This window comes from Melozone crissalis, unplaced genomic scaffold, assembly GCF_028551555.1.
Source record: "Melozone crissalis strain CALT ecotype California unplaced genomic scaffold, PUWL_Pcris_2 ptg000018l_1, whole genome shotgun sequence".
NCBI lineage: Eukaryota > Metazoa > Chordata > Aves > Passeriformes > Passerellidae > Melozone > Melozone crissalis.
The window spans coordinates 6,398,092-6,425,202 of NW_026535796.1; the positions used below are offsets into that span (position 1 = coordinate 6,398,092).

The window sequence follows — 27,111 nt, forward strand, 5'->3', positions numbered from 1 at the left end:
AAGGACATGGCCAAAAGAGGCAAAGAAGCTGAGTGGGTTGTGCCAAAAGAGTTTTTATTGCTATGGTCAGCACTTTTTTACAGTGCATCCCAAAAATCAGGTAGAGAAAAAGTCTGACAGAGATGGCCTTGAATACCTGCTAAGAAAAAAGGGGAATTTTTTAGAGGCAAATGTGAAGGAGGGCAGAGAGGAAAGAAGATTGGAACAACCCTCAGAATACCAGTCCCTTCAGAAAAGGCCTTTTGGTACACTTTAGCATGATCATGTCTTAGATGGAAACCAGAGGTACCAGAAATGAAAACAAAGCAATACTGGGGAAAAAAAGAAAAGCATCAATAAAAGAACATTGCCAGCATTTATAGCCTGCAAACTACTATTCATCAATGCCTGTGTTCTCTTAGACCTAAATCTTCTAGACAATATTTATAAATAGGCAGCACCAATCTGTTAAAAGCTGGTAATCTAAACTCTTGGATGGAAAAATGATTATGTATCAGGGAAGGAACATAGCAAACAAGTAATTCTGTCCCTGCTTTAAAAATGAGGAGCTGCAGGACAGGGAAGTTCTTGTTCTCTTTTCATAGAGCATTTAAGGCACAAGTTTGATGGATGAAGCTCACAGACTAAGAATATGATTAATAAAATGATCTGCCCTTTGCAGTTCAGACCTGGAGAATGGACCAAGGTCAGGCAGAGGCCTCTGGAAGAGAACACACATTTACTGAGCTCAGTTACTGCTCTGACAAAGGAGTCACATCCACATCCCAAGGCTGTGGGTGCAAATGCTATCCAAGACCTCTGCAGAGCAGCTCTCCCTCCAGCTGGGGGATGGCAGCACAGCCCTTCAAAGGATGGCCTGCCCTGAGGTCAAGGACAGGGAATCCCAGGGAGATCTGACACCAGAACAAATAGTTTCCACCCTTTAGAGAAACTGGCTTAAAGCAAACCCTGCTGTCAATACTTTCTAAGCCACTTCCCATTATATTCCTGTTCTCCTAGGGGCTGTGCATCCACTGACAGGGGTTCAAGCAACTGCAAAATTACAAAGGGGTTTGTTCAGAGGGAAAGGGAGTAAACAGAAATTCTTTTTTGAAAGATATCTAGAGGTGATTTAGTCCAAACCCCCACTGGACTATTGCTAGCACCAAATCAGGACAATAAAAGCAAATACTTGAGCACTAAGCTCCATACTTACTTTGATGCAATCTAAAACAGTAACCAGGAACCATACATTCATAAATCTTTACCCTTAGAAGGTCAAAATTACTTCTTCACAATTAAATTTATGTGTTGCCAAAGCACAGCCTGAAAGGTTTGTCAGATCTAGAAATTACAGGAATTCACTTGTTTCTCCTCCTACCCTTTTTATTTAGTGCCCAGAGAAGCTGAGATAAATCTACTTTACATGAGCTTCCCTCCCCCCATCAGAAAGGAAGTGCTGCAGTGAGAAATGATGCTCCTTCCCAACAACTGCTGCTGCTTTCTGAGCCAGCCAGTGTTAATGTAGCTGCTTGTTACATAGGAAAAGGGGACAGGATGCACAAATCAAAACACTCAGACAGGCGTGAAAGAGAGAGAGGAAACATGGGAGAAGCCAACCAAATCAAAACATGGAATAGCCACCCTGGCAGGAAAAGCTCTGTGTGTCAGAGCTGCTCCTCAGCTTCCTGGCTCCCAGAAAGTCAGCAGGAAATACACAATGTACCATTTACATTGAAGGTAAAATTGCTGTGAAATTATTGTTTATTTTGGTATTTTAAACACATCCAGTTTCTGGTCTTGCTGATGAGAAAGAAATCTTCATTTATGTTGTCCATGGCAGTTCAGAGCAGAATCTCCTAGAATTTTCTTAGAATGTACTTAATAGTCTAAGTGCAAGAGTTTTGGGAAGAAAAACCAAACCCAACCAACCACCAATAACTTTTCACAGAATGAGTCCTGAATTTTCATATCAGATTTCACTTTGTATTGACTCCTGGCTTCTCATGCTTTTCTGGGGTTTTTTAAAGTTCCATTTTTTCTTCCTGATTTGCCCCATTCACAGCACACAGCCAAAAAATTCACTTTATTCTGTATATTTATTAACTTCTTTGTAAACCTTTCCAAACAAAGCAATGACACCACTATGTACCTGTAATACTTTCATGAATCTCCTTTTTTAAAGACTCATCAAGATCTTTGATAGCTAAACATGCTCTGGTTTTGTAATTTTTGTAGGGTGCATACTTTTCATAGGTTCCTGATGCAAATATTTTCACTAATTTGCATGATTTTTCTGTTGAACCACCCAGTGATGCTGTACACTGGGTTCACTGTCATCCTGAATCACCCCAATCTGCCACAAATCAAACTAAAATTTGATCCACCATCTCCATTTGAAAGACAACCATTTTACATATGCATTTGTTACATCTGGGGTTTTTTTTCCAATACTGAATATTTTGCCAAGCAATAAACTGTGAGACTGAAGCTTTCAGAAATACCAGTTTAATGAGCTAAGCTACTACAAAATGTCATCAATTTACTGCAGTTCCAGGCTCTGTCCCACAAAAATTATGGTTCTTTTTAAAAATAGGCACAGTGCACAGTGCATACTGCCATTAAGAAATACCAGTAATAATCACAGATTTAGAAAAAATTGCTGAATACCATGTTACCCATCAGAGAATTACAAAGTGCACTGACATGAGCAGTTAGCTACATTCCTTTTCCTCTGCCAGTGTAACCTCATTAAACCTGATATTTCTCTCACGTTTGTCTTCAGCACATTGTTCTGATCACAGCTTCATCACTCTTCAAGCCACTTAAAAAAGCATTACACATCTAAAACCAGAGTGCACTCATTACACTACAGCTTCAACAGCTACTCATGTATAATTCAACAATTTTTGCTCTGAATTAGCTTCTTATTCATAGGATCTGCTCTAAGTGCTCTTTTATCTTTAAACACAAAGAGCTGGGCTATGCTTAGAAAGGGAAGGCCCACTATAGCTAAATACTAACAAAAACCTCTAAAATGCTATTTTAGCAGGTTAAGTGCACTTACCCCTCAGCATTCATCCTGCTCATTTACAGGACATACAAAGGTTACACTCAGAGTGGAGACAAACCTGAAGTGATGGCAAAGCTAAAAGCACAATCTAAAATTTCCCAAGATTTACTCTAATTACCAATGAACTCCCCCAACAAAATCCCTTGTGCTAAAACATGGCATAAAACCACTTCCCCTTCATCCATTTTTATAGTCAGATCTGAAGTTATTAGCAAATCCATTCAACACTGTTATAAAAAATCTTTCCTTAATATTCACATCTATTTTTAAAAGTAACTGAAAATTAATACAAATTCTACTATAGGGTTCTGTTACCACTTGCATTTTCTTCATTCCTAAATTCAAAATTAGCTATGTCTGTAGTGGATTTATCAGCAAAATCCCTCTGGAATTTTAAGGATGCATTTGGTTTTACTTTTACATCCAATAAAAAATATTTTGCACCTTCGATAAGGATGGAAGACTGGATAAACCCTCCCAAGTTTACAACACTGTCAAAGGTAAACCAGATATTATTCCAAGGGTAAAATTATACATGAATGAACAGCTAAATCCCAGCGTGCAGAAAAAGTAGATGAGGTGGATGAGGAGCTATGTGTAAGCTCTGAATGTACTTTGTCTGGCTTTTGTTTGCTTCTAATCATCAACATGAACTTCAGGAGAGGAGATACTCAGCATTTTCTTTGCTATAATTGACATATAATTGATGAATAACACCTCCACTCTCTGAAAACTTGGAACTGATGGGCAAATGTTGAAGGCCAGGGAAAAGCTCCCATAGCAGAGCAGGATGAGCAGTAACAATTGCAGCAGAGGCTGAGGTTTGTTGGGCTAAAAATATTAGTTCCCAACACAAGGAGCAGTGTCAGCATGCCAAAGTTCTCAGTCTACACAAGGTGACTTCACTTTCACTGACACAACTTGCTTTTATTAACATAGGCTAACGTTTGCCTGCTTGGGGGACTTTTGAGAAGATGAGTAAAATTATAACTGGCATGTGAGAAAAATACTAGGCGTTACCTGCTGTGGGATAATAAAAGAACTGTGCAGCACAATATCTTCGGTTCTGAACACAGTACAGACACAGGCATGTCAAAAGAGGTATTATATGAGATAAAACAGAGCCTCAAGGCTATGCCATAACCATGATTTAAGTATTGGCTCACATAATGCTCCCTTTCAGGTTTTCTTTTAAACCAGCAAAAGAATTTTTACTCTTTAGCAAGATGTACCTCAAAATAAAACTTGGCATTTGTATTACCACGCTGGAATGTCATTACTTTTTACATTAAACTGGGAAACGTTCGCTTTCTGTTCATTTATTTTGCCAATAATTTTTACACTGAGTTAATTTTACCTTTGACACACAGCATCTTTTCTCAAATACATGAACAGCCTTTAGCTCAGGGCCAGGCTCTAAAGCCTGTATAACCTGGAGCTTCCCTTGCAGTCAGAGCTACAGAGAGATGTTGAAGATTCTGATCTCAAGAATTACGCTGCAATACGCAAAGGATTTGACTAAGGTAGGCTCAAGTCCTGCAAAATCCCTACAGATAAGCCCCAATACATTGACCTCAATAATTAACCTTATTAGTCACTGCTATCTTTACAGAGACTTGTCAAGGATATACACTACTTTCTCACTGAAGCAACAGTGGAGAAACTGTTGGACATGCACAAGACAGGAATACAGTACAGCCCAGGCAGGACAGTGTTACAGTGGCGTTATTCAAGAACTGCAATTTATTGGAAAATTATTTCATTTCATTAGTCATTCAGTACCACATAAAAAGTAACTGTATGTGGTACAACAGCCTCTCTTTTTCTGTGTGTGTAAACACACATATATATATATTTAATTACCAATAAAGTAGCTCATTACTTCTTGCACCTAACTCAAATTGTAAATCTAAGAGTGGCAATGTCATTTCTACCTACCCTTTTGTCATTACCAATAGTGCATTTTTTTCGTCTACCTCATCGTACACAAAGTCATTGCAGAAAATTTTTCACACCAACACTTCCCATTTGTCAGCCAGGTGGGACAAAGTAACACTGAAGTAATAACTTGAAAAATCCCTTTGAGGATGTTATCTCAGTTTTGTTGAACTGATTTTCAAAATGTCCCCTTAAACTCTAATTTGTATAGTTTAAACCTCACTCAGAGTCTGGACAGAAGCAGCTGCAATTTAAGACTGCTTCTCCAAACAAGATTAGTTTCAGCTCATCTAAAAAAGCACACTCTTATAAGATGATTCTCTTCTTTTTACCACTGCAGAAAAACACCATCATCTTTCCTTCAGAACTTTCTTCCTCCTCTGCAATTTGAACACTCTCCTCTGGAAAAGACTCCATTTACAAATTTTTTGACTCCAAGGCTGTATGTGCCCAGACACGACCAAGTCACATACACTTTCCAACCTCAGAAAAATTTCATTAAATTATTTTTAGACAATTTTCAGATTTTCAAATAAATTATGCAAAAAACAAGAGAGAGAATGGACAGCAAAATAAAGAATTTAACGTCTGACATGCAGCTGCATGCAGCTAACCTTTGTGCTTCCCTTTTTTCTCCTTTCTGGTGCTGCTACTCTGACAGCTCGCAGCTGCTGCCTTGGCTTTTTTAGTTGGTTTCGGAGCTTGGGCGTCCACTACCACCTTTACATCTTCCTGTTCAGCCTCCTGCACTGCTTCAGAGATTCAGGTACCCCAGCAAAAAAGAAAATAAACAGAGAGAGAAGAGAGAAACAGAGAGAGACGAGAGAATGAATTGAGAACTTTGCAAAGGCATAAAAGAGAAAGCAAACATAGCAGAGTTTGGTATTTCAGACAATTCATGCAGTGAGGAGAGTCAAGTAAACCAGAATTTGCAAAGCTACAGTAAAAATCTGAAAGTGTTAAGTTAGCTTAGATATATTCCCTTACATTTTTCTTCCTCACAATAATATATCAGCTCCTAACTTCCAGTCCAGAAGTGACATCAGAATATTATTGTGTTACTGAGCTACTGTAGGAAGCATTTTTCCTCACAGTCAAGCTCTGCCAGAATGATCATCAACAGTTGCAGCACGAAGGCAGAAAAATTTTATTTTGACTTTGTAGCATCCATGCTTAAAGCTACATCCCAACTCTCTAACAGGGAATCATGTGAAGGTTACTTTCAAAGCACATCTTGCACAGTCCTGTAACACAGCATGATGAGTGGATTGGCCATGCATTTTATGGTGAAACTATACCCAAGCTGAATTTAAAAACTCTTCCTACTTTGTAGCATACACAAATTAATTAATTCCTTGGAAGGACTCTCTACAAAACATGCATGGCATAAATTGTGTCACCATAATTCATGCAGTGCTCCTTGTTTTCAAAGTAAAAGGAGGCTTTATCATTTTCCTAAAAGCATGACACACTTTGAGGGTAATATTTGAGTCTCTGAAAGCAACACACACCATAACTCTTTCCTCTGGCTAGACCAAACCTTGAAGTTAGATAAATATCACAATTGCCTTCCTGAAAGGCATAAAGAAACTTCACAAACCTCACACCCCATACTTTAAGTGGGCACCAAGAGTTTTTGGGGGTTGCTGGTCACTGCTAAGTGCTAAGCCCATTGGCTTTATGTGGTGGCCATGGTTTCCCACCCTTTTATTTTCCCCAAACTAAAATACTTTCTTTGAAAGGATTAAAAAAGTCCACTAAGGACCATTATGGGAAGGAACTGGTTCCCCTAAAATTACTTTTTAAACATCCAGACAAACTTCTTAAACTCCCCAAAGACTAAATGATTCTCAATGACGTGTGGACTGACACTTTTCTCTCTCTGAAGGGGAAAATTCTCCCTAAGCTTCTGGTCTGTGAAGCAACTTTCCTCTTCAGCAAATCCTTCAAGCGCACGAACAGAAATAGAAACGCCAGGGAGATTCTCAGAGGAGAAAGATGAAACAGATTTAGTCATGTCTGTGTAGACTGCAGCTCCCAAACCCGCTGCTACCCTCCCCAGCACAGCAATCTGTTATGAGTAGCATTGCATTCACAACACAGCAGGCACCTGAGGCACTCAAACACACGCTCCTTCTCTCATTGTGCAGAGGAAGGGCTCCCTTCCACAGAGAATATACATTAAATTATTACAGCAGAGACTTGAAGTCCAAAGAAACAGCCTGTCACCACCCAATTTTTCATGTCTGCCTTTGTCCAACACTAATCAGAGGACTGCAATCCCTCTGCTGAGTGGAAAGGAGCAGTGGAAATGAGTAGGGCAGAATCAAAGGAGTGAGTGCACAGGGAAAATGGCACATGAAAGACACAGTTCACTGGGTCCTACCTCCATGGGCATGGCAGCCTCAGACTGTGCAGGGAACCAGAGTCAGCTCCCCACAGTCTTTAAACAGGGGTGATTTGCCAACCCAGCATTTATGCTATATTTTTACCTCAGTCTCTCTCTAAAAACTAAGCTGTGTTCTTTTAATTGTTTGGAAGATGGTAATCCATGTTATAATTAAATTCAGTACTTTACAAATGACCTATATTAAATGGCCAGGCAGTTCTCTAAATCATTTTAAATCTGGATGTATTCATTCACTCAAAAGAAGCACCATTTACTTGGTCCAAAGCAATTATCAATTAGCAAAGGATGAAGTTTTCTGACATTATTAATTGCAAAGTTCATGACTTATCTTCTCTACCTTGCCAGCCATTCTTTCATTTTACCAGTAAAGCCATGATGTTTTTTGAGTTACTTTTGCCTCAAAACTTCAAACAAGAGGCATCTGATTGTAAGTTCAGTGAGGGAGCTCCAAAGGACAGAGAAAAGAATATTTCCATTGCTTTACTCTGTGAGGCAGAGAGCAGGATTTCAGCCCAGGAGCCATTCTGAGACCTTGGCTGCTGTCTGTGGTAAATGGGCCTTTCAGACACAAGTAATGGAGGCTGCAAAATAAGATTCAAATCATAAAGGTAATGATACTGTGCCTGGGCTCATGAAAGGAATTGGCACAGAATGTCCTGTTTCCAAAGGATACATTTCTGAGCATTACCATTACATTTAAAGTACTACCTCTATAATAAATCCAAATGTAATCCCAGCATGCCATCCCCACCACAAAACCACCTCATTCTTAGCTTTTAGCTATTTGGCAAATAGCAGACCTCAGCTAAGGCTCACACACTCACTCATGTGTTTTCTGGTGTTGTCTGCAGATACCAAAAGTGAAGATACCAAAGTTTGCTTTCTGTACAAATTCAGTTCAGGGCACAGCCTTGCATTTCAGCAAGCTCCTGTCAACAGGCCAGCCAGGATTTGGATCCTTGCAGCCTGCAAACCCAAAGGGACAGTTCTGTGAGCCTCCCCTGCTCAGCTGGTCCAGCAGGCTTGGATGTGGAGCAAAGTGAAAAATCCTGTTTTCTGTTTCCAGTGCTCTCTCCTGCCCTGGAGAGCTGGAAGAAGGACCATTTCCAAGGGCTGTGTACTCACTCTGCAGCTGGTCATTAGCATGTGCAGCTTTGAACTTCTCCAAGCAGCATTCCTTCCAGGCTGCCTTTGTGGAGATGAAGCAAGTCAGAGAGCAGTGTTTATCCACAGCCACATTGTCAGGGGATCAAATGTCCTCCCCTCTGCCCTCTGCTGCATCTTTGGATCATTATCTAACAGACTGACAACAATTTCCCTTCTCAGCAGGATGGAAACCTTGAGGTTAACTCTAGCCTACGTTCTCCACTGGCTCTAGATAGCCCATAAAACAATTTCCAGCTCCCTGCAAGAAAGCCTGAATAAGGAAAAGGAGATAAACTGGCTCCCTAAATAATATTCATTGATACAACCATATGATTACATCCTTTGCTGGACATCAAAAAGTTAAAAACAGTGATAGGCAGCACCAGAGGATAAATAAATTAAGAACCTTAAATGCAGCTATATGGGGATGAAATTTCAGAGATTGTCACTCAAAAATGCTTTAATTTCAGTACAGCCACCCATTTAGGCAGTTTTAAAAATCCCTACTGACGTTATCTGAAACAGTAGGAGAGACTAGATTTGAAAATCTATCCTGATACTTCATATGCCCACCCCAGATTATTAACATCTTCACTTAAAAAAACCCAGAGATCTTCCTTTTCCATAAGAATTATTTGTTTGTAATAGAATTTGCATTCAGACAAGAAAAAATGGAGGAGCAAGTACTGTAGTGAGTCAGCATTCCAAACAGAAAAATCCACTGGACTCTCAGACCTGGTATTTAACTCTAGTGTGAACTTAGTAAATTGTAAAAGAAATGGTTTTGAGATAAATGCCATGCTTACAAATAAAACAACTATGTGACTTTAATTTCAGTATTATTCATCCATGTTCATTAAATCAAGTACTGACTACTAACCTCAATAGAGTATTAAAAAAGTATTTTTCAGGAGACAGAAGGGAGCACAGATTGCAATATTAATTCAGGATCTGAGATGAAAAGACAGAGGAACAAACAGTCTGTTAACATAATACAGGTGAGTATGGAAGCGCTTTTTCAAGGCAGACAAGGGCAGTGTCCCAGCTTTGCCTTGAACCACCAATGTCCTAATTCAGAAAAAGGGAAAAAAGAAACCTTTCCATGAACCAGTTCTGTGATAGACAACACTCCAGGTTACAGGGATAAAGCTACAATGCACAGCCAGACAAAAGGATGCAGTTTGTAAGCATGTGAGTAAACTATGATGCAGACAACCCAAGTTCTTTTTCAGCTCTGTAAATTACCCACACATATTTATATGAGTGGATAAAAATGTAAAACATGTCTTTCCATCTGGCCTTTATGATGAGAAGTTCACACAGGAAATAAGTTTCAAAGCAGCATGAATGAAAATGCAGATTTCTTTTTGCCATTTGTATGACCATATTTCTTGATATGAGTGCTTGTACACTCTTATGATCTTAGAGAAGGAAAAAAAAATCTATGAATCATAACTTACCAACCTCTATCACATAAAAATGCCATGTGCTAAAAAAAAAGGGTGCTTTTGAACAGTACACTATGCAAAGAATGAAGTAAATGAAAAATCACAAAAAGAAAAAACAATTCTAAAATTGTGCAGTCTGTCTGGAAAACACTTTAAGTAGAAAGAGGCTGAACCAGACAATGAGGTATGTGAGGCAAGTATAAGGCAAATATTCATTCTATTTACCAACATCCTCTCAACAATAAAAGTGAAAACCAGAACAAGTACCATGCAAAGAAAGATGAACTACAGTTCAGTCAGGGTGTACCTTGACAACTCAATGGGAATTGGATGTCTTTTTCTTACTGTTGCCCGAGAAGCTCTTGTGTTTCACTGTAAGAATGGCTTGTTGCTTTTCTTTGTGAAGTTCTAGCCTTAGTCATTCTAGCTGCTTATTTGGGCTGTTGTTCATTCTTAGTTTATTTAATCAACTTAGATTCTGCACTGGTCAAGAATTTCTACAATCATTTAAAAGACACTAGAGTCCATCAGAAATATTCTGAAGATGGGCAAACCCATTTACAGTGCTATTAAATATTTCTATTAGTTTTACCTAGACCACACAAATAGTTAAATACAAGAATCTGAATAAGGACAAGGACTTTGGTGTGTTAGTTACTGGTTAATCACATGCAAAGATTTGACTCCTGCCTCAAAATGCTTACAATCAAAGGCATTACTCCTTCAGCTAATAACTTACAGTCAGATTCCAGATGCCCAAAACCTTATTGACAGTAAATTCCCTAAGGCTCCTTGCAGTTTATGCCTCCAACAGTGATGTGATGATCAGACTGATGCTGCAAAGCTGAAAATGCTCAGAAGTGCAATGGGATGGGTTTTTTAGTGCTCCAATAAAGGAATCAATGTATTTGGGAACTTGGTGCTGCTTAAGGACATTATTAAAAGCTCATTGGTCTAAGAGTTCCTCAGAGAGAATGAGGGAAGGAATTAAATAAAAAATTCTTCTAAATCCCCACATACCTGCTGCCTAATCCTGGGAGGGGGAAGGCAAAGGCAGCATGTGAAATGGAGAGTTGATAGCAATGAACTAGACTTTGGGAAAGCAGACAACTAATAAGGAAAGCTAAAATGATCTATGGAAAACCCATGCCAGGAAGATGAAAGACAGTGATAAATTACATAATTACTTTGTGATGCTGGAGCCCTGAGGGCACGACTAGGCTTTAATTGCCCCGACCAGCCTCCCTGGGGGGTTCCACCCACACCCTGCCCATGGGCTTTGTTCCAGCTGAGCCCAGGGCTGTGCTGGAGGTGCTGCTTCCCAGCCTGACTCCTGGGAGCATCCTGGCACTGCAGGCAGCTCACCAGCCCCACGGAGATGTGTGCACTGCAGCATCTCTTTCCCACCCTGCCTGGTGCCCTGCAGGGCCCTGGCCAATCCCTCTCCATGTCTGGGGCTGCAGGGAATGCTGCTGGCAGCTCTGCCTGCCCTGTCTGCAGCCTTTGGGATGGGGCTCTGCCTGCCAGGGCAGTTCCTGTGCTGGGGGCACCCTCCCTCCTGGCTCCTGAGATGCTGCCCAGGACAGAAAACAGCTAAATATCCACTAGTAACTGAAAGTAAATACACTACAAGTGGGACATTAAAGGAAAGAGAAGGGAGTTTCTCAGGCCATTTCCTCTAAACTTTCTTCTCAAAGAGTTCAATACCAAAAACCACAAAAAGACCTGTGGAACACTCGCTACCCACTGCCCTCTGCTCCTTGCTGCTGGGTTAGTTTGTTTATTTTGGAAGTGCACTGGTGCAGTAAGAACTGCTGACAAATCAAACAGATGCTTTAAAGATTAGGGTGAAGAGACTGCTGCTGAAATAAAGATTTCAGAATATCTGCTTATTGGAAGTTAAGTGTTTTGCCCACATGATGTTTGGAGTGCTGCCTGATCTCTCAATATTAACAGCCCTTTGCAAAGAACATTCCTTGCTATCTTCAAAAAATAAACTAATACCTGCTCATTCCAAGGTCAGTGGAAAACAGGGATGGAGAGACACTCTTCTGATGAACAGGCAAATATATGATTTTTTAAATTAATACTTAACTGATGTCATCTTTTAAAGCTGACAGCTAAGGATGCTCATCAAAAAACTCTCTCTCATCATTCATGGTAAATAGCAGAATGACACGTCAAATTTAACAACCAAAGCTATGAATTGTCATCAGAGGTCTGTTTAACACACCACACAGCCATTACACCTAGATGTGCTGCCAAATGCCAGAGGAGAAAAGTAAAAAAAAATCATTCTGCCTTTTTACACATGGTTAATCTAAATCACTAAACTGGAAGTTGCAATGGAAATTACTCTGAGAGTATCTAATTGAAAACATTTTTAATTTCAAGTCTTATATAAAAACACCACAGCTGCAACAAAGTATGGCAATATTAATGAAAGCATATCTGGCACTCAGTCAAATCTCTGCCTTCCTCGGTGCTGTGAAAAGAAAAATCACTCCCAAGTGGAAATTCACCATTTTCACAGAAGTAAAATCTCTGTAAAAATGGGCTTTCAGCATTTGCATTAAATGTAATTAAATAATGTAATTAAATTGTTGCAGTAATTAGTGTATCTCTGCATGTTATTTGGCTCCAGGAATGCTCAGTATTTGCAATCCAGATTGAAAAGAACTGTATTTGTAGCAGAATTTTGCAATGTCAAATGAGGCTAAAATGTTTGTTCAGGTTTTCAACAAACTTCACAAAACTGAGTAGAAATACATGAAAACAAGAAAGCAGATGTAACTGTGACATATTTCAGAACAGCAAGTAAAATTTAAAAAAAAAAACTTTAAACAAACATGAAGCAATATGTCCTTATGAAGGACACTGAATTGAAAATAAACCAGAACACATGAGGAGAAGACAATGTAAGTGATCTCTCCTACAAAGAAGGATTAAATTTCTTCTGGTGAATGAATGCCTTTGTTGTCTTTTATTTAGAATTTAAATTTAATAGCAATACAAAAAGTTGTTATCGGTTCTTACGTGACTGTTTATAATGATGAAATAGCAATTGAGCTGCATTTGGTACTGAGAGAGAGAAGATTTATTGTAAATAGAGCCATAGAACAACATCATGGAAGTCAGTGGAACGATACCTACTGCTTGAAAAGGCAGGCAGATAAATGTGGGGCCTAACTCTACCTACCTGACCTGCAGGTGCTGATGACTGTGTGACCACTGGCTGGGACTCCAGATCAAACCAATCCCTTATAGACCTGAGTGCCAAGGAGATTTTATCTCATGTTGGTCTTTTCAGCCTAATTCATCTCAGTTCCTGCAGGGAACTTTTGTTGTTATTAGTTAATTAGGCATTATGCCAACAACAAAAAGGTTTAAAAAATATACACTACATTCAAGTCATTTACAAGGTACAATAGCTGAAGACTTTTATCTGTAGGTGAAATATGGGACAGATGAGAAGAAATGTTCTGTGTGGAGACTCGTGCATGGTGGATTCTGCAGAGCCACCTCCTCACTGGAAGAGCACACATCTCCTTAAAAGACTCATGGTACCCAGAGAAATTGCTAGCACTCTTGGCAAGGAACATAAATACCATTTTGTCCTACCAATGTGTCATTTCTCTGCCTTTAAGTCATCTAAGAAAAAAAATTATGGCATTTCTGGCAATCCACAGTTAGCTTAACTAGCAAAATAGGGTGTTCTACTCTACCTACCCACAAGTAGCTCACCAGGCTGATGCTCTATTCCAGAACAAGAATTACTGACTTTCTACTCCAAGCTCTGATAATTATTCTGGAATTAAATGAGTTTTTACTGCAGAGTAGAGTTGCCCATGAGGGAACCATTGCAGCACAGATAATGGCATCAGAATAAGCAATGGCAGTGCATGAAGGAGAATTTCCCAGCACAGTTAATGGCATCACAATAAGCAATGGCAGTGCATGAAGGAGAATTTCCCAGCACAGTTAATGGCATCAGAATAAGCAGTGGCAGTGTATGAAGGAGAATTTCCCAGCATCTGAGAATTGCTGAGATGCTATCTCTGACCTACTTTGCTCAAAGTACCATAGAGATATCTCCACACAGGCACCCAATTATTTGTTGAAATCAACAAGTACTTTTGTGCTACACAGAACCAGTGCAAGCTAAAAGAGAGAGTAGAGCAGGATGATAGGTGGAAAGAAGTGCTCTTTCTGTAGCATTTACTAGCACAGGAATTGATTTCACAAACATGCTCATCCAAGCAGTGTAGTTCATTCAGTAGAGCATCAAGTCCCATCAAAGAGCCATTCTCAATTTGGAATCAGCATGCCCATAACAGCCACAAATGAACGGAAAAGAGCAGAATAGTTCTTTAGAAACAGCCCAGCTGTCTCATGCATCCGACACTGCCACATACAAATGTTTTCATTGAAGGGGAAAAAAAAACCTGCCAGCCCTGAAGCTCAATGCCACAGTTAAAAATGGTCATCAAACCCCAAAATGTTCCCTGCAAACTGGGGAAGACATTAAGCACATTCCCAGAGAAGGCCACACCAAAAAAGGACACTTCGAGAGTTCTTGTAATATTTTCAAAAGCAACGTGCCTAACAAAGGATTTTACAAGGCAATAAAACACCCTACTAAGTAATTAAATTCTTTTAAGCTGGCTCTGGCAAACTGCATGGTTTATTGCAAGGAGAGCTGTCCCAAGGGATTAACAAATGTCATGCTGAATATGAGAAACATTATATTTCTTTGCTTCTCTGAAACCTTGTGAAATATTAAAAGGGTTTGAGAGACAAATTTAGAACAAACTGATTTAGGGAGAATAAATCTAAGTATTTCAATGAATGGTGTGGTATAGCATGACAGGAAGGGTCACTTTTACCTTAAGAGCACAGTTAATCTCACTTCAGAAAATCCACTCTGGTGCAAATTGGTGTGCAATTTAACTCAGTTAGTACATATATGAAATTTGTTACCAATTATGTGATGATAATATCTTTTTCTCAGATTTGTGAAAATTAAAACCTTGATCAACTGGCAATATAAGGGGTTTAGTAAACAGCACTATCTCTCTGCTATATTATTTCTCAGAATAGCTTTGTACCTTTGATAAACTCTTGAGTGTAAGAGGAAAAAGAGAAAATTTCTATTTTGTCTGATTAAAAAATAAACACACTAAATGTTTGTGCTAAATCAAATATTTTGATTTAGACTAGAAAGCCATTCAGTTTAATCTTTAAAAATTACATCCCAGACCCTGAGAAACAGGCAGCAAAGAGAAATGTTACTATTTAATATTTAATAGAAAAAAGTAATTAAAATAATACTAAGTTGAAAAAATAATTCTCCATCTGAAACCACTTATGGTATCCTATTTGCTTATAGAAAAAAGATTTAAAAGGCCCATTATTACCAAAATCTCAACATTTAAACAATGTAATTTCCAGATTCTAACAGTAAATTCTGTAGCTGTAATCAGCTAAAAAATTCCACCAATTGCTAACCAGGAGGAAAGACTCTGAAACCTGCACTTCTCAGAGCAGAATTTGTTATTGTATACTAAATACCCACCTTGTTCTTATGGAAAACAAAACCACCAAGTGAAAACAAAACAACAGGGAGACAAATAGTCCAGCACATGAGTAAAACTGACAGAAATTTGAACTGAATGCTGGGTTAAATTTTTGTTTATATAAGAGTAGGATACTGGTTGGTTTTGGTTCTTTAACAGAGTTAGATTCACAAAAGCATATTAAGATTTAATGTGTAAACCCCAAAACCAAAGTACTCTCCCACCTAACACCATTGCCAGCCAGAAATCAGCCAGCTGCATTCCCAATCAATATCAGTAGATACTGATTCAGCTCCTGTCCCACAAACTCATCAATAGTCAGGGAAGGAAGCCTTTTGCTATTGAAGCTTATGAATTCCCTTATGAATTACATTCAACTTAATGATCTGCAAAACAAGAAAACTGGAAAATTACTGCTCTCTATAGATCTGGGAGGTGTTACCAACCTGGAATGATATCTACAAGAGTCAAATTTTGGACAAGGATTACCCAAGCTTCCCTTTAGGAAATCCTGAGGAAAAGTACACACATACCATTTTAGAGGGCCAAAAAGCATGGGCAATGTGAGGACAGAAGTAAATAATGCCTGGTTTCCTTAGGATTTATTTCTGATTATTAATGTCTTTGAAAAGAAATTACATTATAATTTTTTTCCCCTATGGGTGTGATGCCTTAAGTGACTCTATTCCTACTGGATCCTGTAATCTTTAATGAGAAAATGGAGACATTGTATGAGTTTGAAATGTTCTTCTCTACCTGTTTTAATGGACTTTGGAGAAACATAGAATCTTTAAAATTACTATATTCAGTCCTAGCTGAACTTAGTTAATAGGTTTCACATTTGTCATTGCCTCTGTTAGGTTTAAGCAAAATTACGTGCAGAGGAACATTCAGAGTGGAACCCATCAGCTCTACTTAGGAACCAAGTCTGAAGACACTTAAATAGCCATGGCAGAAGGGACAAGCTGTCTCTTTCCCAGTTCAGCACTGAAATGGCAGCTAGGTACCTTGCTCCCTCCTGTTAGGCTACAATTGCAAATTCTGATGGTTTTATCCCAAGTGAAGGATATCAATGTTATACTAAAACATGCAAAACGAGAGCATTTGTTCTCCTGAGCATAAAATGAGCACGACATGAGGACTCTGAGCAAATACAGCTGCAGGAGGTGGCATTCTGTACCATGATATATGGTGCTGCTGTTGCTGTTGAGATAGGATTCAACCAGCGGGGCCTGCTCCTCCGAATGTTTCATCCTGCGCGTCCTTGCCCGGCTGTCCACATTGGACTGAACCATCAGTGGCTCCTGGCGCTTCTTTTTCTGCTTCTGTTCCAGCAGTGCTCTCTGGAGAAAAGACAGAGAAAAGCATCTGTTACTGCCCTCCAAACAGCAGCATCCTACCCTGGAAAACCATGGTCAGCTTTACCCCTTCCCCAGCTCTACAGCGGCGGCATTTGGCAGGCAGGAGATTGGGACGTCGGGATACAGGAAACCTTTCCAAAAAACCACCACAACCAGCCCACTGCTGAAACACCTTCTGCTGAAAACAGCAAATAATTAAAATACATCTTTCTGAGCAGCCCACCAGCTGTCAGAGCTTGCTTGGAAATAACCCTTGGGAAAACAACAGTGTGAGAATACTGGCTGTGAAGCAATGGGAGGGTAAGCAAGGGCACGAGGCAGAGATGCCAATTTCAGTTTCTGTAAATTAAAAGCAGGTAATTGCAAACTAGAATTGAGTGATAATACTGGACACAAGCCTAATTTAACAGCTATAATAGAGGAACTTTAATTAAACACTTAAATTTCTCAGCTAGACCTGGTGAAAACAAAGACCTTTGGCATCCAGTGGCACCATAGGGACCTTATTTGAGCCCTATTCCACCACCTCAGAGAACTAAACTGTTAATTTTATTCATCTATTACCTTACCTTTTTCTTGCTTCTGTACACTGATATTTTAGCTTCTAGGAAGGAGATGCAATAAAACTGAGGAATAAAAATGGAGAGTGAACTCTTTCAGCTCCCTAAATTGTGTTAACACCTCAACATGACTCCACCACAATCAGAATTAAGCACAGGATTATGGCATAAATAGTACTTGAATTTGAAAATGAGATGCTGTTAGACATGCAAGCTGATGAAATAGTGGCAATAGAAAAGGATAAAATTTCTCACAAGGTTTAACTATAAAAATGACAACATTTTTTGAGAAGGGGACCACAGAAATCAAAGTAAAATCAGAAACCTCAACTCCCATTAAAATGTGATGACACAATTCCCTCAGATTTCATATTCTGACTCCCTTGCACAAGGCATGTAGGAATGCAGTCAGAAAACAGGCAACATAGCACACAGGGCCACTAGGTTACAGCCACAAGAGCTAAATCCACTGAAAAAAAACTTTGTGGTTAACCTCTGTTGGCTGGTGTGACTGCTCCATCGGGGGGTAATAAATACATTGTACAACAGCTTAAAACAAGTCCAAGGCAGCGGAAATCACTCAAACCACAGGCAGAAGACAAATTTTAATGGAAGACTTGTGAGTTAACTTCAGCCTCCACAGATCTCTCTTCTGTATCACCCTATCAGAGGATGCAATTTTCTGTGAATTATCAGTGTTTTCACTACTCCAGGATTCAGACTTTAGGGAGCAAGGTCCTCCTCCAAAATCTTACCTGTCTGTCAAGCTTCTGCTGACGCAGGCTGCTCCCCTCATCATCCAGAACACTGCAAAGACAAAGAGTACATAATTGGAACAAATTTATGACTCAAAACAACACCTAACAGCACCCAGTGGAGGAAACTCTCACAGGACTTATCCATACAAAAAAGTGTGCCTGCCCTAACTGAAAAGACTTGACTTCAGAGGATTTAAATACAGTCCACAAAAAATTGCAAACCTCTGGCTCACACAAACTTCAACAAAAATATATAATCAGGCAGCTCAGAAAGAAATGCAAAAATCCACTGTCTACAGCTTGGTTTCTTTTCCACTCTCTTCTAATGCAAAACATCAATGCATAGGGCACTGAAATTGAAAAATTACATATAAAGTCTAGAAAAAGGGAGGAGTGTAAGTGAACTGCTTAGCAACTCAGTAGTATTTAAAATTATGGTAGGAAAATTAACCACCTAATCTTTTGCACACTGAAAACCATAATGTATTCCTGAATATTCCTGGATATTTATTCCTGAGAAGTCACACTTACTGCCACACACTTCAACATTTAGAGGTAGGCAAGATGAACAGCATTGCTCAGTGCCATATTTCTCTCTGCTAATTGTTGCTTGTTGGGAGCATTGAATGCTCCTGTGCATTCAATCATTTTCATTAATTAGATATTAAAGAATGGCATTGAAATCAAAAAGCTATTTTTGCAAAGTACTTTAGCAAACTACTGACTAGGCTTTATTTTTCTGGAGAACAAAGGTCTCTATTGTAAGGACACTACAGTTAAACATTGAACATAGATAATTGAATCTTTTAAACAGTAATAGGTCATCTACAGGGAAAATAGTGTTATAGAACAAAAACAATAGCTTCTTACAAGGAAAATTAATTTTATCCTACAATACACTTTTATAAAATGTTAGCCTCTTCTCTTATCTCACTCTTAACAATCAAAAAGAGCAAAAAAAAAAAAGATCCAGGACAAACAAACCTGGATTCTGACCTACATACAAACCAACAGTACTGCAATGGAAATTGCATTAAAATGTGAATCTCATGTATTAATTCACAGTCTTTAGGAGACAGTAACACTAGTAGAGTTAGAACAGCTAATAAAGGCATGCATAATGCCCCCTTTCCTATGCCAGCATTATCAAAGACCTATAATTAAGCATTTCTGGTGGAATCAGGCTTTTACAATTTTTATTAGGTTATATGCTACAAAAGGCTGATGTTCCACAGATTGAAACTGTGCTGTTCAAGTACCTCAGGTATGAAATTACCATCTCCTGTAGAAGTAATGCATTGCCCATACTCCACAAAAAAGATTAAAGAAAAAAACCCCTCACAGTCATAACAATGTTCTGCTTTACACCAAGCATACTTCATTTTATAAATTGCAGAAGTTATAAAAGGAAGACACACATTCCTCCATGGTATACAATATCAGGTTTGCAGAAGAGTGTTTCACTATGGCTGCAGCAGTATTAGCTGCACTGCCAAAAAGCAGAACTACCCTAACGGAGATTTTCGGACAAAAAATTGAGTAAAAGATGCTTTAGTGTAAAGTTTCAGGCTCGATGGCCTGAACAAATCCTCCTCATTTCAGACAATGCCTGAGAAAAAGCCAAAACCATGCAATGATGCTAACAGAGACCCCTAGAACTGCATAGACAGCAATGCATACACCATCCCAGCATCCATGTCCTGGCATGATACACTGCAGGGAATATGGGGGCAGGAAAATGTCCTGTGCCTGCATGGGAAGCCACAACAAGGCAAATTCAGGTTCAGGCACAGCTCCTGTATGTCTCTTAATGCCCAGCTGTAGCATGGTAAACATGGCAGTTTAAATAACACCAAACAGATTTGCATTTAGCATTCCAGGAATGCAAAGCAGCTATCAGATACACCAGAGGGCTGCCAAAAAAATATAAAACTCCATCCAAAAACTATTGATGTTGCAATGCTAAAACACCTCTCCACATTGTCCTTCTTACTGCAAGACTTTTTTTTAAAGCTTCTGAATATATGCAATCAAAGCTGAGACTGAGAGCAGCATACCTTGAAAACCAGATGACAATGTCATCTGGGGCTTCCAGCTCTGTTCTTATCCACTTCATATTTAATAAAGTTCTGAGTAGTTTTCCACAACCTTTTTTAGGCATGCATAAATGACAAACCTCGCATTTAACATTCAACAAACAAAACTGAATTCCAGCTTTCTTCACTGACACCAAGGATGCTGGACTGGTATGAGAATGCCTTGCCCCCACCACTCTTCTGAATCCTTCACAGGATAATGTTAAAAAAGGCATTATTACCACCAACTCTATCTATTTTAACAGTTACTCAGTTCCAGTATCACTGCAAAGCTGCATTCTGTCCTTTCTTCATGTCTAATAACACTTATGCAACTCCAAATACAAAAAGGGTTCAATTTAGCCTATATATTCTGCTACAACAACAGAGCACTTTCAGACTGTACTTTGTCAGAGTTCTCTGCAGAACTGCTGGACCTTGGAGCTGCTGACCAGCAGCCAACATTTCACATTCCCCAATTTCCAATGAACAAAGTCTCCTGAAACTGGGTGCCTTCCAAAATATGCCATTAAGGGAAGTCAGGGTTTAAATACATGCATGCATAAATAAGTAAGTAAATAAATAAATAATATAAGCTCTGTTTCCATAGCAATTCCATCAGGCCCTCACTCTTGCTCCCTTGAAAAACATCTGCAGAGGACTCTGAGATGAAGTGTGTAAGTGCCACTGACCCTTCTTCTCACCCTTCACTGAGTCCTTGCAGAAAGATTTAGCAGATCATCTCACCACAGCACCTGGCATTCTCTCGGATGCTCCAGGGTCCAAGAGCTGAAATCCAGCTCTGGATTTCTGCCTTTTATTTCTTTGGAAAACACAAAAGTGTGTGAGCAGAAGCACAGCCTTTGCCCTTCCTCAAAAGAGCAGGAATCAATTGCTCATCCCTCTGGAAGGGTTGTACACATGGTGAGGACCCAGCCTGTCCTGCCCAGTCTTTTCATTGCACTCTGGTCCAAATAACTGGGATGGTCAGAAACTAAAGGCCCAATACAGCAGAAAAACTGTGACTGAAAGATGGCAGGAAATAATCTCAGAGAGAGAGGGAGAGAGGCTGTTAGAACAATTCTGCCTACATGTTTGATGTGATGCTAGAAAATCCCAGGAGCACCATGAAACTCAGTCAGATTTAATAAAGAAATATAACTTTATAATTCATGAAAATTGAATTATTGAAGAGCATGCATACATATTAGCAATCTGCTCAGCACACTGAAGTATCCTGAAGATCCAGTAAGATTAATTTTTGCTGCTATTAGATCAAGGATCATGCATCTGCCTGGCATTTTGGCTATAGCTCTGACCCACTTAAAACAAAAAGCAATTTTACACTATACATAATATTGTAAACAGCCTTTCAGCTCTGCAGTAATAGTCTAGTCCAAATTCAGAGCTTGGATATATTTCCTAGCAGATTCAGGAAAAAACCATCCTTCTATACAGAACCTGAACAGTCTGTCCATTTAGAAGTTACTAGTGCTGGGTTTATGAAGTCAAGCCTATTGTAAAGATTCCTATCAGTTGCTTGGACCAAGGCCCACAGAGATTTAAGTATTATTTTAGATAGCATTATTTTAAAATTTCAATAAAGGCATTTGAGTCAAACATCTCAACTCCTGTTTTTTAAAGGGTAAAACATTAAAAGTAAAATCACATTTTAGTCAAAGTATTATTTTTTCATACCACCCTTTTAAGACACAAAATCTATTTTGCAGAAACAGTTTCAACACTGAATTCAATTTATAGTAAGCCAGGCTTACTAAAGTACTGCATGTCATAACAAAGATGAAAACATGTGAACGAATTTTAGTATTCTAAGCTTTTAATAATGTCTGTTCCTTAAAAAAAATTTCATGAGCAACCCAAGACCAATTGGGCTTTAAGGATGGAACTTCATGATTACAGAAAGCTCCACACTTTACTGAGATGAGATGAAGGCAGAAGATTCTATAAGTCAATATCTTGCTAAATTTTTACTGTAATTCCACATGAGGTGATTTCAGTTAAAGTAAAATCTGAGAAGACTTAATTCAAATAACTATTTTTACAGCACGTACTTCGCCTTTGCTCTTTGAAAATGCAAACTGCTTGTATTTCAAGAAGCCATTGCAAGAAAAAACAATCAAGAAGAAATGTTTCTAATTAGAATGTCCAAGATGCATGTAGTCACTGCTTTTATTTAAGGGTTTTTTTTAAAGAAAAAGTCTGCCACAGTAAAGCAGCTCTATTGCTTCTGCCTGATGAACAAGGCAATGCTTTTGTTCCTTCCTGACACTGCTTCATTAGAGAACATTTTCTATGAAAATAACTTTTTTTACCAGGACAAAGGTCCAAAATCTCACCTAGCACATCTTTACAGTCCAGCACCGAAACATGCAGCTGGTCAAACAAGCAGACTCATACGACCACTAAACTTTAACATGCTGTTTGAAAAGTGTCACCCTTGTATTTCCTCTTTTTGTTGCTTTATAATATATTACTAACAGCAGCACCCAAAAACTGTGTGTGAAATCACAGACCTTTGCACAAGCAAAATGAATATACATAGGCAGAGAAAATTCCTGAAACAAACAGTTCACATTATAACAGATGAAGAATTAGATAAGAAATTGTTCCTCCCGTTTAGAACACTGAACCAGAAGCAAATGGAAAATTAGAGGGGGTATTTTCATCTTGAGTTTCTTCTGCCATATTGTGAACTTCAATTCAAAAAACAATCGATTATCAAACCAGATAGAAAGAAAAAAAATACACCATACCAGACTAATCTTCCAGATCACTGAGATCTTTTCCATGCACTCCTGCTGTGCAGAAAGCTGCTATGTTGCTGTGTCAAGACAAACAGGTTATGGGATCCTTAAGAGCACAACAGACTCAAAAGAACAAGAATGGGTGTAATGTGCCATTTGAATATTACAGTCTCCAAAAACAGGAAATAAAATTCCTGTAAAGAGATAGCACTTGGCTGACTGGATACCATCTGTCATATTCACCCAATTACACTTCTCTTAATCTCTGTAAAGTCTCTGCAGTTCCATAAAGCCCAACTGCTCTCAATAATGTTACTGTTAAGTCCTTAAGAATGAGCTTTCCTGCAGCACTGATGAAATGCTGCTGTAAATGCCATTAATGGGGTTAGGGACCTGCAGGCTGAACTCATGCTCTGGGGGGCATGGCACACATTTAGGGTCTTCAAACAAGGGAAATTCAACCAACTCCCAAGCAGTGAAGTCAGCAGAAATGCCAACACCTGCAAATCCCCACACCTGCAAGTCCCCACATAAAACAAGACCTGCTGGCCCACAAACTGAGCACACCAGAAGCCACTTGGGAGAACATTATTGTATCAGGCACATAGGCTAATCAAAGACTTACAAATGAGATAAAGCACTCTGAAAGGGCTCTCCTCATGCTAGGAATCATCAAGGCTTTCTGACCCTAAAGCAGCTGCTCAGTCATCTGATTTACAGGAAAACCTGCAGCCCTCTCTTTACAGTAAAATGAGTGACTGCTTTGCTGGGTCACCTAAACCAGCAGAAGTCTGGATATTGAGGAGCAACCCAAGGACACTGAATATTATTGTGCCCTTCTACTGCAAAGATAAGCAACAACAGCACTTGGATTCCTCCTATGCCACGTTCAGAGGGCAGAGAGGGCAACAACCTACCCTTACAGGCCACCTCTCAGTCACTGAACTGACCAGGAAACTACAGATACCAGGAACTCCTGCAGTAATGGAAATTGCATTTCTTTAGACAAAGCTTCAGAGGAATAAAGTATTTCACTGTGACTCTCACATAATAAATAAAAGCATGCCAGTCCAGGAGTACGGCATCACCTCTTCTGCCTGTGCAGAAGACTTCTAAAAAGACTGAAAATAATAAGGAAAAGGATAAGGAAAAAAAGGCAGAAACATGAAACAGATTTGTGAAAGAAGTATCAGCACCAAGCCAGCCACACAACAGAAGATGCAGAGAATCATACACTGTGCTGATGATCCAAATGGCACTGAAAGTAATGCCTGCAGGGCAGATGGCTGATAGCAGACTGCATTTGCAGTTACACAAATAATTACAGAACCAAACGCATTATTTTCTTCTCAAAACCTGGATGGCAAACTATTTTAAAAATCAGCAAATTAATGAGACCTTCCTGAAAGGTTGTTGGTACTATTTGCTCCAGTAAGGTTTATCTAAATGTCCTTTGTACATTAAGATTTATGACACTCATTATGTCTGGCAACAGTTCTGCAGATTAACTGAGAGCAAATGTAACAACAGGAACACATTCATATTTTTTTCCTTAATTCCATGTAGATAATTGTTAAGATTAACTCCAGCCAAATCCTCAGCATGGCCACACAATTGCCAGAGATCAGGTTGGGAAAGCTAAAGCCCTGATAGACTTAAATCTGGCCAGAGATGTCAAGGACAGCAACACAAGCTTCTGTAAGTACACTGCTGAGTAAAGAAGATGAGGGAAAACATGTGCCCTCTCCAGAAGGAAATGGGAGACCTGGTTACCTGGGACATGGAGAGGGCTGAGGTACTCGGAGACTTCTTTGACTCAGACTTCACTAGCAAGTGCTCCAGCCACACAGCCTGAGTGCAGAAGGGAAATGCAGGGGCCAGGGGAATGAAGGACTGCTCTCCATAGGAGAAAGCCGGGTTTGAGACCATCTCAGGCAGCTGGAGGTGCAGGAGTCCACGGCACCTGATGAGATGCATCCTCAGTCCTGAGAGAACTGTCAGAAGGAGGAGCTAAGCCACCACCCATCATACTTGAGGAGATGTGGCGGTCCAGGGAAGTTCCTATTGAACTCAGGCACATGGAAAATGAGATGGTTGGTGACAACAAACATGGCAACAGTAAGAGCAGATCATGCCTAAAATATCTGGTGGCCTGCTGTGACAGGGCTACAGCACTGGTGGATGAGGGAAGAGGCACAGATGTCATCTACCTGAACTTTTGCAAAGCATTTGACACAGTCTTGCACAACACCCTTGCCTCTAAACTGCAGTGGCATGGATTTAATAGATAGAGCCCTCACAGATGAGGAATTGGCTTGATGGTCCCACTCATGGTGAATGTCAAGGAGTCATGGTCAATGGTTTGGTGTCCAAGTGGAGACCAGCCTGCAGTGACATTCCCAGGGTCAGTACTGGGACTAGTGGAGCTGTTCTGACATGGACAGTGGGATCAAGGACACCCTCAGTAAATCTGCCAACACCACCAAGCTGTGTGGTGTGTGACACGCTGGAGGGAAGGGATGCCATCCTTAGGGACCCTGACAGGCTGGGGCTGTATGAACCTCATGAAGTTAAACAAGGCCAAGAGCAAGGTCCTGCAGCTGGGTCGGTGTCAGGTAAAATACATTTTTAGATGCAGATGTATTACAGGACATATTAAAACTAACACTGACCATTCACTGAGCAAATAACCCAATAGACTCTCAGTGCTGAAGGGAAAAACAGGAGTTCTGCAGATATTTCAGATATGCTTTGAAGTAATGAGATCCAGCTTTGAGTAAAATCAGAATAAAACTGCAGTCACAGAAAAAAAAGAAACTACAGTTTAGGACCTGAAATGCCTAGGCTGACAGCTTTCAGTGAGGATGATAAGCAGCCAGGAAAAGATCTGGTGAGATGAAAAGCAAAACTATTCCCTACAGCACATTGCATGTTTTAAATAACTGAACTACAGGGCTGCCACTACTGCCCTGGAAAGATCAGTTGAACTAATATTTGTACAGATTCATTCTCTGCAATTACACAGAACTGAACAAGATAGCATATGGCAGTAAAATGCAGGTAATGAAAACATCACCTACTGCAAGAGCTGGGTTATTTCTCGCCCTCCCTCAACACACACAAACTCTGAACAAAACATAAGAGAAGGAATCTATGTCCCAAAAGAGACAGGTGAATTTAATAAACATGAAAGATGGAGCAGTAAAACACAATAGCCTTTGGGTGATCTATGCTAAAATTGTATTTAAAGTAGCTTGACGAGAAGTACATGAACAGGAGCAAATTGTGAAGGAAAAAAATCCCCCACTGTGACCTGGAGATACAGTACCTGCAATGCAGATGGATCCAGATGACAAATGACATGACTTTCAGGAAGTGCCTTTATCGAAAACACATCGCTGCCAGCACTGGAAAGATCCAGCCCGAGCAGCCAGGTTTCTCTCTTAGTACCCAAACCCAGCCAAGCTCAGCTGTTAAAACTGAGATATATGCACAAACTTAAAACTAAAATATATGCACAAACAAACCAACCCCCTTAATGTACAAAGCACCCAACCACAACAAACAGTACATTAAACAAGCAGAAACTAGGGAAAAGTATTGTCTGGATAAGGAGACAGCACTTACACATACATACACTGCAGAACAAGAGTTCCCTGCCTGGACCACAATGATTCTCCCATCCCATTACTGCTGACCAGGTAAAAGGTGTCACCCAGATCAGACCTCTGCTTTTTTGATGTGGAAAACACTGTGAGCCACTGTGATGAAGAGAAAACCTGCACAAGATAACTGCTGGCTCCCTTCCCTCCCTGTCCTCTACCTGTTCTATGGAACATGGCTCTGTCCAGTTGGCAGCCACTCACCCTATTGTACATCCAACAGTGAAACCTTCCAAGACACCTGTAAAATGAGAGTAACAAACAAGTCTTAACCCCTCTTGGAAACACCTTTGTGAAGCAAGAATGAAGCCTCACAGGTACAGTAATTAACCCAGAAACAATGCTGGCCTTTAAGAGAAT

At 39.7% G+C, this 27,111-nt stretch overlaps 1 protein-coding gene across 7 annotated transcripts in view; it reads right to left on the minus strand.

Annotated features, from left to right (window-relative positions):
- Positions 1 to 27,111, minus strand: part of TUB (TUB bipartite transcription factor) — a 132,945-nt gene that overhangs the window by 18,346 nt on the left and 87,488 nt on the right. For 3 of the 7 annotated variants that reach the window (XM_054275644.1, XM_054275641.1, XM_054275643.1), the window contains exons 2-4: positions 18,247 to 18,298; positions 16,751 to 16,913; positions 5,605 to 5,742 (exon numbers count right to left, since the gene is read on the minus strand). In XM_054275644.1, the coding sequence (XP_054131619.1) occupies positions 5,605 to 5,742; positions 16,751 to 16,913; positions 18,247 to 18,298 (353 nt within the window). The remainder of the gene's footprint in view (positions 1 to 5,604; positions 5,743 to 16,750; positions 16,914 to 18,246; positions 18,299 to 27,111) is intronic. The other 4 variants (XM_054275645.1, XM_054275642.1, XM_054275647.1 and 1 more) reach the window with 2 other exon arrangements.